Consider the following 11672-nt stretch of genomic DNA (forward strand, 5'->3'; position numbering starts at 1 on the left):
TTTCGCGTTCACGCTACACTGTCAAACAAACAAAACAACAACAAAAACCCTAATTGAAAAACCTGTTCACCTCTTTTATCTGTGGTGGCGCTGCAGCAAGAGCCACTGAAGGAAACGACACAAAAACCTCCGAAGAAGACATGAGCGCAACTTCCTTCTTCATAAAATGTAAACAAAAGTCAGATTTTCTTGGTTGCAGGATTTCTCTTTTTTCTTTTGGTAAAAGACAACGAGCCATTTCTTCCGCTACTGCTAGACTCCTCGTTTTCTTTGGTTGTATTTACCCAGAATGCCTTGCGCCGTAGTTCACTTCCTGCTTTTGGAGCGGTCTCTGGACCGCTTTCACTCTGCGTTCAAAACGCATCAGAGATCATTTAAATTCATTTTTAGGCAGACCAGAGTTTGCTATTATGGTCCACATCACAGTTCAATTTCTTTTCAGGCGGACTAAAAAGAAATACAAAGAAATGTTGCAATTTTTTAGATATTGATTGGGAAAAAAAATGAATGCAATTTAGCCAATTGTGAGCAATAAAATCAAGATTTAGGTTGCTCTTTCTTTGACAACTAAATTTATCCAAGTCTGATCAATTAATCAAAAGCAGAATGTTTGCAAAGTGAGGTTTTGCTTAAAAGTTGTACCTGCCAGAGAATGCTTAGTTAAAAACAAACACCTGGTTTCACTTTTTCTACTGTGAGAAAATTTTTATGTGTCTGTGATAATTTTGACCTAGAAACAGAAAATTATTATCTACATCAATCACCTGCACTGGGAGAGCAAATTGGTGTCATTATTAAACTGAAGTCGGAGGCCAAAAGCAGTCATTCCAGGGGCAGCAAATGGCCCCTGGACCGCACTTTGGACACCAATGTATCAGAGCCAAAAGCATCAATGTGTTTTCTGGGATTTTGTGTGAAAGACCAATAGCATTGTTGGAAAGAAAATTAATCTTTGAATACAAATCCGAGATGTGTGGCACGGTTATCTATTTGACCCTCTTTACTCTGAAATCTCTAAATAAAATCCAAATGTGCCTCCAAATGTCTTTTGAAGTCACCTAAGTCAGTCGGTCTGTCTGTAATTTAATCTCTGAAGGCCTCAGCGGTTTCTTGGAGAATATTAGGGAAGAAACTGCATCATGAAAGAACACAGGAGAAGTTTAAAGCAGATTTAGGTTATAAAACAACATCCTCTTAATCCAAAATCTAAAACAGGAAGGCGTGGGGAGCAGCTTGAATCCGTCCGAATATAATACAGTGTCATATTATACAATTTATCTTCTTCGTTTTAAAGATAACAACCGTGTTTGCTTAAAATAATCTATTTGTTTTTTGTTTTTGTTTTTTATTGACATTGTGTGCATGTCTTCCAAAATGAGAACAGATGAAATGCAATACGGAGGTCACCAGTAGAGGGCGCATCGAGGCCATTTTTATTAGATAAGTTGCACCTTTAACCGCCTTCAGGGTTTTTCATTTATCTTAAAGGATTAGTTCAGATTTTTTTAAGTGGGGTTCTGTTAAGCGGTTATGAGCTTTCAATATCTTACCTGCAGCAGATGTTTTCTTTGATGTCTATCTTTGATGTCTATCTTTGATGTTTATCTTTGCATTTTCTCTTTTGGTGAAACAGAAATTTGTTGATCGGTAAATGGTGAACTGAAGAGGAGCCGAGACAAAACTAATTTCTATCTATTTTTAAACGTGTCAAAGTGATTTTTAAAACTATTTGAACTTTTATATGTCTGTTGACTTGGATATCAGTAGCTACAATGAGGGCAATTGATCGGTTTCCATTTATTATCAGCTGAATGTGGCTTAAGAAATGAAATGTAAATTATTTTTTAAAAGCTCTGCATATGCACTCTTCAGCTTGTAAACTAAAACCACAGAGTTTGAAAATCCTCTCTGCTTGGGGATTTCTTCTGAAAATGATTAGCAGCTCTACTGGCAGCAGATTCTGCATAATTTGCTTCTTTGAACATTTCAAGTAACGCTGCTGCTTCCTTTTACAATCAGTAGTAATTAATTTGTGCCTCAGATCCCTTTTTTCTCCCAGAGACAAGTTTCTCACTGCTCTGAGTTCTTCAAAACGACAGAAAATGTCAAATCAAGTCCATTATTTCTGTGGGTTTTTAAACCTCGCCTCAACAAAAATACAACTAGATTAAAATTATACTCCTGAATAATGTTTAAGTTAACAAATGTTTTTTCATACATATTTTCGTACGGATGTGATTTGTTTTTATTTTTATTATACATTTTTACTGCAAATTACGCCACTTTTAGCTATACATTGAAGTCTGTGATAGGTCATGTGTTAATTCTTTTAAATTCCTTCTGTCAACCTGCTGGGATCTACACATGAGAATTAGCCTCTGGCTAAATCTTGCATATTTATCTGACATATTCATGTTGATTAATACTAACTGTCCTTTTAATAAAATAAAATAAATTCAGAATCCAACATATTCAACACTAGTATTTATTATAAAACAAGGTAAAATGGTAAAACTGTGTGTGTAAACCCAAGAAGCCTCCATAATTCAGTGGAACCAGCTTTAGCAGCAGTAATTTAAATTTGTCTCTTTTTTTTCTCAAACCTTTTTGAGTCTCTAATGTTTCAGCTCACTGCTCTTCACAGCTTTGCTTCAGATCACGATTGCCTCACATTTTGACATCACGATTCTCACGGCTCACAGTTGACTCATGGCAGCAAGGGTCAGAGGTCGTGCGGCTGCAGATCATCAGCCCTCCGCCCTGACACTTGAGACGAGGTGTTTGGTTTTCAAATGTTGCTGTGAAGGACTTCGATCACTGAGATGCTTCGCTGCACGCGGCTCAGTCTCAGCTTGAGGTGAATTTGGAAACACTCCTAAACGTTTTCTCGCTGTAAAATTTATTTTTTGCTGCAGCAGGATGGACTTCAAGTAGTTTAAAGATGGCTTTATGTTTGTTTCTATATGATGTTTGTTCATCACTTTAAAAGCGCTTATAAATGAAGACGGCTCGGCTCGTGACTCTTGGGGAGCTGCAGCTGCTGATGTCTTTGTTTCACACATCTGCAAGCGATCAGAAACTCCTAATGTGGTCAGATCTGCTCACGGTCATTTATCATAGTGAATTATTAAGATTTGGCTGCTGAAAGCCTCTGGAAGAAGCAAGGGTGTACTTAGTTTTTCCTATTCAGACTTATTTTTTTTAATTTATTGATTAAATAAATGTGAAATCTGCTGTGTGTTTTTTACACTTTGAGGTTAGATTTAAATGATTAGGAACTTGTTTAAACCTAGATATTTTATAAAATGTGCTGATGCTTAAAATCCAGTTGGTAAAAAAGGGCGTACTTTCTTTTTTACTATGACTGGAGATTTAACCTTCAAATGTAGATAACACATTGTGCTTTACATGTCACAACCTAGTAGTTATAAATGATGAAAATGTGCTTTTCTTCTGCTCACATTGTTCTGAACTGTAAAAAGGCCCTCTAGCTATTTTGTATCCTTCAGCCGGTGAAATATGAAGGTCACAAGGTTACTTTGTGGGGTGAACGCTCTGAGGTTTGCCTTAAGCAACAATCTGACTTTGTTGATGAAGCACCGATGAGCCGCTTACTGCGTCAGTCAGAGAGGATAGATGTGACATGCAGAAACAGATCAATCACCATGTTGTTTTTCCAGAGGGAGGCTGCTGTCTTTTTGCTAAATCTAGGTGATGACATTTCTGTTCGACAGGCAGCACGGGTCACATTGAACATTTTGACATTTTGTTCCATGTAAAAGGAAACTGAAGGCCTCAGTGCTTTTGCTATCTTGGTCCTCCCACCTTTAAATTAAAAATTCCTACAAGGAACTCAATACTGCATGACACTATAGTACCTTTGTGAATAAATATATACCTGAGAGCTCCCGCTAAGCTGTAATCCCACACAGCTGAGGATGGCAAATGTAACCAAGTCCACACCAATGCCATCCACTCACTGGGTTTTGGATTTTAAATTTCTGCGCATTTGGACGTTTTGTCGTGTTACAAACTTAAACTTCAGTTAATTTCACAGTATTATTGGTGTATAACTGTAAAGTGGAGGAAGTTGATACATAAAAATACATAAAAATCTGAAACCTTTTGACTGATCTTGGGAAAAAAAGAAAAGAAAAATAGAGTAAGTTCAGTCAGATGGGATGGAGAGTTTCTGTGGACAACAGTTTGTAAATCCTGCCACAATTTTTTATTACTAATGTAGGAAGGGCTGAAACGATTAATCGGATTAATTTGTGATTAATCAGTTATTGAATAATCAACTAATTTAGTAATGGATTAATTGTTGAATACAGTGGCTCTGAAGAAAAATAATTTGGTGAAATAAAACAGCAGCAGAGCAAATCTGGACAAAAATACATTTAGCATCCATTTTCTGAACACCCTTGTCCCTCAGTGGGGTCGGGAGGGATGCTGGTGCCTATCTCCAGCTAACGTTCTGGGCGAGAGGCGGGGTACACCCTGGACAGGTCGCCAGTCTGTCGCAGGGCAACACAGAGACACACAACCATGCGCACACACAGGGGCAATTTAGACAGACCAATTAACCTAACAGTCATGTTTTTTGGACTGTGGGAGGAAACTGGAGTACCTGGAGAAAACCCACGCATGCACAGGGAGAACATGCAAACTCCATGCAGAAAGACCGGGGCCGGGAATCGAACCCAGAACCTTCTTGCTGCACGGCAACAGCTCTACCAACTGCGCCACTGTGCAGCCCTACATTTAGCATTTAAGATGAAAAACCTTTTTATCCTTTGCTTAAAATGATCAGGCAAAACAAATAAACACTAAAAGAATACTGTTATTGCATTTAGGCAATAAAATATTTTCTTATAGAAAAAGGGACTTGGATGTTTGCCGATTTGTATTTTTAAATATGGAATAAAATAAGTTTAAGCGGTTAAATGGAACCTCTGCAGAATCCGCCAATTAATCGCCAGAATAATTGATCACTAAAATAATTGTTAGCTGCAGCCACAAAAGTGAATTTAGTTAGGAATATTAAAGCAAAGGGGAAGGACTATAATGACATGCCACACTTCTCAGATTTTAGTTAATTTTTATTTTTTTAAAGAAAAATCAATGAAAACTGTGTCGTTTTCTTTCTCTTTACACTCTTTGGTCCAGCAGATAAAGTTCTATTAAAACACCATGAAGTTTGCGATTATAACGGGTCAAACTGAACCAGAGGACTTTTGAAAGGTGTTGTAAATTAACAAAACAAACAAAAAAAAAAACAACTTGAGTAAAAGGAAAGACAAAGCCACTCAAATACATTTGAAACATTTATTCAGGTTGGAAAATGTCATAATTAAAAATCAAAACAGACACTTGGAATATCATCTTTCAATAAATAAAGGAATAGACATTTTTGCAGCTTTTCTTAAACAGAAACAATATATTTATAAGGTTTTTGCACAAGCGTCTACCAACAGAAGTGCATTCATTGTGTGTGGCAGTTTTTTGCCTGGGATTTGCGGCGGTGGACATTTCAAAGCTGTCAGTATGTAAAGGATTAGAATTACAGGCCCTTGTCTGCGACCCGTTCAGATTATCCATAGCAGCAGGATTTGCCAGAACAGAGATAAATGTCAGGAAAAATAAAAATAAAAAAAGGAACACGCTTTGTTTGATGAAATGTGCTTTAGCTTGGCAAATAATACATTTGTGTTTCCAGGAACACTTTCTTATGATAGTCCTTTATGGAGCTTAAAAAATACCGAGAGGCACAGTAAAGGCTCTGGATGTGCAACACTGCAATGTTTTTCATTTAATGCTACTATGCTAAATAAAACTTTATCTCTCAATCTGAGTTAGATTACAACATATATCCTACGAACAAGAACCAGAGGCTAATAACTGTTAAATTATCTGGGTTGATTTTTTTTTTTTTAAATGACAACTTTTACATACAGTAGAATGGATGGAAAAAAAACAGGGTGGCACTTCTGTCATTTGGCGTCTAAGCAAAGCTTCTGCATGTTCAAGAGATCAGAGCTTCTCAAGTATTTTCCTACAAAGTACAAGAAGTAGAAAACAGTATAAAAAAACAACAACAGTGCATTTGAACAAAGGAGACTAAGTGCTTCCTGCTGGTCTTCAGCTTCTTCCTGCGAACCCAACAGCCTCAGCAACATCTCAAATCGCTCCATCCAGGTCTTCTTGTTTCCTTAGAGAGGTAGAGTTACCGTGAAGCTGAGGTTTTTGAAAGAGCGGTGGGATGGACGACCGCAGCAAATGTCAGTCCGCACTTTGGCGAGCCCTTGATCCAAATGAGTATAAATCCACTGATTCCAGGGATTACTGTTAATCTTTTCTGCTCAAATGCCCCCATCTTACCACCGACGGGGGGGGAAAAAAAACAAGCCAGCTCCCTCCTTTACTGACCCTAATTACCGTATACTGTAGCGTTGACGAGCAGCTGAGGTCCCCTCTGGGTTTTTTTTGTTTTGTTTACATGATTCATGGTTATAGTCTGTGTGATTCCTGAGTCAGGTGCAGCCCGTGTGGTTTCTTGGGAGCTTTGGCAGCGTTTCTGTGGATATCACTCCCCGGATTTCCTCGGCATCCACACAACTCGTCTCTTGGCCTGATAGAAATCTGTTGGGATAAAGACGACGATGTTCATCTCTCGCTGAACTAAAGCTGGGAAATCAATCAATGACAATCTGCATCGATAGATAATAATGCATCTGATGTACATGGAATATTCACTGTACTGCGCCCAGAACCAAACAGCATTCTGGGAGAAAAACTAGCCACTCGACCTCTCAAGGCCAGCCAAGTAAGATCGGTTGGTTACCTAGCAACCACCTGGTGAGTAACTTGTGGTTACCTAGCAACAACCTGCTGAGTAACTTGCCCAGCAGCAGTTTATGCTTCATAGCTGCTTAAAAGTAAAAAAATAAATAAAATACTAGTGTGGAGTGAAAACTGGATAAAGTGTCACAACACCAGTTTGGCAGCACTTTAGACATTTAAAACGAAAAACTAATCGATAATTACCTTTATCGACTGATGTGAAACGTTTATATCGTGATAAGTTTGTCAGCCATGTCTGACACCAACAACTATTAATTCTCTGCACTGATAGATAAGGAACCAACCTGTGATGTTCGTCTGTTTCCTCTTCAGCACAGCTTTGTCTCCCTTCTCCGGCGTTTTCTCCAGGTCCTCCAGGACCCACTTCTCTGGCGTCTGAGGGATGTTCTCCTTCTCCAACCTTGCTGGTTTGGTCTGAACAGCCCTTCTGGCCAGCCCCAGGCCCTCCGCCAGCACGCAGGACCTGTAGAGCAGTGGCACCCTGGTTTCTGGGATGCCCTCCCACTTGAAGTCGCTGCTCTCCAGGGGCTTGTCCGACTTGAAGTCAAAGCCCCATCGTTTGGACGCTTCTTCCAGGTCTTTGCGCAGCGCTGCCTGGTACTCCACCTGCAGCTGGTTTCGGTCCACAGGGCCGAACAGGTTCCTGCGAGCCCGTCTGTTCCCCCTTAGGGAGCTCAGCATCGACTTGTGAGGAGCCATGATTCTGCACTGAAAATAAAACACAACAGGTCTCTGGTTAATTTTAAAAGCCACTGTCTTAAAGAAAGTTACAACTACTTGGATAATTTCTCAAAAACCCCTCTTTAAAGATGAACTCATCTATTTTAATGTAAAGCTGAATCCTTACACGAACAACCAATAAAAAATTAAAGTCATAGAGTTCACAAACAGAAAATGAGAGCCCAGACTCACCATCTTCCTGCCTTGTTTAACACCTCCTGTGTGAAGAAGCAGCCTGACTGCAGCGCTGCTTTTAACAAGGCAGGAAGCCGTCAGTGACTCACCGCCCCTCCTCTCTCTAGCTCTCGGTACATGCCTGGACATAATCTGGCGGACATGTAGGAACAAATCCACCGTGGTGTCTCAGCCGGCCACAAGGTGGCAGTGTAACGCCTTCCTGAGGTCAAACCTGTGCAAGGATCTGTTTTTGCGCAAATGGCTCTCCATACACAATGACCTACTGGAGCAGCGCTGACATAATTAACTCCACACTAATCAAGCAAAGAGCAAACAAGTTCCTACCAGTTCATACTATTTTTGCTTTCCAATAAATTAAAAATAAATCTTCCCCAGGCTACCGTGGCTTTCCAGTAACTGCATAGTGAGGGGCAATTATTGTAATGAAAAGGAAATAATTTGACATATCTGATGAGGCAGGTAACATCTTGCTATAAGAAGGAGGTGAAGGCATGTTAACTTCTGCAGCCTTAAAAAATGAATAGGATTTCATGCATTTTAATAGGTTTTGTGATTTAAAGGAGGTGTATTATGCAAAATTCACTTTTTGCACATTTTTCCATTTGGATCTCAACTGTTTAAAAAAAAACAAACAATCCAAGCGCTTAAATTTTTTTTTTTTTTTGCAAGGAGTTCATGTTTTTTGGTGTCTGGAAAATGAGTTGCTTCAAAAACCTCTCGATTATTAAGTCACAATCGACAGGCACTGTGTCGTTACCCAGCAACCCCAGGACATTTGGTCAGCTGCTTTTACTGCTGTATGCAGTGCACAATGGCTGCTGGGAAACAAAAGTGTTTTGCTGTTGATTAACCATTCAGAAACCACTTGTTGCATTCTTGTTGGTTGTGCAGGAGGCTCTACTTCTGCTTTTCAAGATGTATGGCTGTATTTTGTGTGTTTTTGTGCAGCCATTTTCACATTCAGGAAATTTTTATTAGATGTTATTCATACACAATTTGATGAGGCACCAACGAACTTCCTGCATGAGACATGTACTAAAAAGTGAGCATATAAAATTTTCCAGTCAGAGTTGTATGTATTTTTTACTGTCTTACTTTTTTAATAATTAATAACACTCACTGGAAAGGCTTTACATGCTCTGTTCCTGGCATGCGTTTCACACAGGAAGGTTTATGGGGGCGCACCGCCTCCAAAGACTATCTTCTATGTGAATACCCATCCCCTTCTCAGTAAATAACCGCAACCCTTCAAATGTGACAAAGGTTTGAAGGCTAATAATGTAGTCTCTGTTGAAACTGCCATGGTGTTCTTGAAACAGAAGTCAAAAGAAGACCAATTTGGTCTTGGGACCAAAATGGCTTCAACTAATCTGGATTTAGAGTGGATCACCGATACTCGCGGTCCACTGTAAATCGAGCTGCTTTTTCTTTAGAATATTTTAGATAAACTCTGTGAACTGCAAACAGTTGGGGATCCACTGTATGCTAACAGAAGACACTAAGACGCAACACATTTGATAAAACCTACATGTAGGAATCCTAATCAATCCCTTGAAGGTTCATCTGGAGGTTACTGAATGGGTTACTGGGATCTCCAAAACCCTTTAGATATATCTACTTATAATACATCTAATGAATCCACCAACCACCAAGGGTACTGATGACTAATTGGCTGTAATTATAAGTCTGACTGACTTCCTTCACCACCCACTGTTACATAATTGGGGAGGGGGGGTTGGCAGTGCAAAGGTCAGAAAATGACTTCCAATTAGGATAAAATTTGAAATAAAAGTGACTCCTAACATTTAAACAAAAGTTCCTCTGTTTTGGAAGGAGTACCTCTTCTATATTTGGTGAAGTACACTGCAGAAGGAGAATGAATGAACAGCACTGTGTCCCAGCTTTGCTCCCGTCTCCACCCTATCAGGGCACTGGACGTCAGATTGGGAGGAGGCGCTCCAACCCAGAGTGGAATGATTCAAGCAGTGGCGGGAAGCAGGAGAGGAACCCTGCCCATTTTCTATCTTCTGTTCTGCTCCACGTGAGTCTGCAGCTCGTGTCCAGCAGTCAAATCTGGGCTGTCACTTTCTGCAGGGCAGGAGGACCCACACACGTGTGTAAAAATAACCCAACAACAAGTCCAGGTGACCTCTGAAGCTTGTAGATGGAAAATCTGACTGAGAAAACTAGATTTATACCAGCTAGTCACAATGGAGAAGATGAATCTTGAATGAATGGGACAAGTGATTCAAACTTTATATGGTTTTTAAAAAAGATAAATTAGGCTACTTTTAGATACTGAAACCTTCGACAGAGCTCCATTTTGTGTTTTCTCCAGTCTGATAAAAAAGTTAGTGATTTTTACTTACATGCTGATTCAAATGAAGTCCAGTTCTTCTTCTGCGGTATGAAGTGAGTCTGTCTGTCCACCTCTTTGTTGTCTTCGACTCAGTTTCACAACAACGACGATGAAGTTGGTTTTGTCATCCAATCCACAACCTCCACAAATCACACGTAAACGCGACCGTCTCCTGCCAGGTTCTCCCAGTTTTCCCACAGCCATGCACACGGACTAAACTTTTATTAACTGGCGTGGAGTGGAAAGACCCTCCTCCAGAAGGGGCGGGGTCTGCTGTGCCTACACACGTGGCCGCGGTCCGGTAAAAACACGACTTACACGAGTTACACGTGAACGTTTGGCTCAGAAAGTGGGAGGAAATTCCTGCTCAGGAGGTCTGGATCCCGCACCAGCTCCTTCCCAGCTCCTCCACCCCACGACTGAGCACAGTATCGTGGATACAGAAACACACACACACACACACACACACACACACACGCACGCACGCACGCATTCCGGGTTTATTTCTCTTTCTGTATTATTCTGGGTTTTTTTCTTTTTGTTTCACTTAAGTGACAGAATAACTATGCAAAAGAAAGTAAAAGTTCTCCAAACTGTTGAGCGTATCTTTGCGAGGGGCTTTAGAAACTTCACTGTCCAGCGTCTTGCAGAAGTATTTATACCTCATAATCTTTTTATGTGACGTGACAACCACAAACTTCAAATGATTTTGGGGGGGTTTTGTGTTATAAACAAAGTACAGTAGTGCAAATATATTAAAAGACACAGGGAAAAAAAAGTAGCTTCCTTTTCCCGCTGAAGAATAAAACAAATACAAACATCAGGAGATAAGCAATGTTTGTTTCCTGCTGTTTTCTGCATGTAGTCCAGAATGATATATTTTTTAAAATTTGTAGGTGTCTCACACTGCATAATTTGATCTGTATTGCTGATACAAATACTGATATTGAGTTTGGTACATCACCAAACGTCTGATCTTTGTGGTTCTTTGTGGTTTTTCCTTTGAATTATTTTGTTCAAATCTACAACAAAATTGAAATCAAGCTTATAGGTGCCTATAAAATACTTTAATGACATATTATTAACATAATTTGCATGCATTTTTCTTAAATAAAGCACAAAAAAAGAGATAATCACTGGAGAGCAAATTGAAACAAAATCTCTTTTGAGGTAGAGTTGAGAAACTACAACACAAAAATAAAACTGAATTTCAAGAGTGAATCTGAAGTTAATTATCGAACTTATCTTGCTAGTATCAATTCAGTTCTGTTACCAAGTTGGTATCAATATTTTTTTTATCAATCTGCCTATTTCCACTGGCAAGATCACTGTCTACCACGCTCTCTACACTACTGGTGTCAAAATGCAGACTGGGCTTCTTATGGATTTTTGTTTTTCAACAATGGCTTTCTTTCAGTCACTTTTCCATGTCAGATTTGATAAGTACAAGACTAACAGTTATACTTCAGACAAACTGTTCTACCTGAGCTGTGGATCCCTGCAGCTAATTGTCATGGAAGAAATTACTTTA

At 39.5% G+C, this 11672-nt stretch overlaps 1 protein-coding gene across 2 annotated transcripts; it reads right to left on the minus strand.

Moving 5' to 3' along the window:
- Positions 1-5673: 5673 nt before the first annotated feature.
- LOC103150673 (cyclin-dependent kinase inhibitor 1-like) lies at positions 5674-10574 on the minus strand. Of its 2 annotated transcripts, none has more exons than XM_007570375.2 (3): positions 10152-10574; positions 7149-7572; positions 5674-6642 (listed from the first exon to the last, which is right to left on the minus strand). In XM_007570375.2, exons 2-3 carry the CDS (start codon positions 7561-7563, stop codon positions 6587-6589), a joined length of 471 nt encoding a protein of 156 aa, XP_007570437.1. In that variant the 5' UTR covers positions 7564-7572; positions 10152-10574; the 3' UTR covers positions 5674-6586. The 2 variants fall into 2 exon arrangements, with proteins under 2 accessions (XP_007570437.1, XP_016536348.1); XM_016680862.1 differs by lacking the exon at positions 10152-10574 and adding an exon at positions 7777-7923.
- Between the last annotated feature and the right edge of the window lie 1098 nt (positions 10575-11672).

This window comes from Poecilia formosa, unplaced genomic scaffold (assembly GCF_000485575.1).
Source record: "Poecilia formosa unplaced genomic scaffold, Poecilia_formosa-5.1.2 Scaffold260, whole genome shotgun sequence".
NCBI classification, from domain to species: Eukaryota; Metazoa; Chordata; class Actinopteri; order Cyprinodontiformes; family Poeciliidae; genus Poecilia; species Poecilia formosa.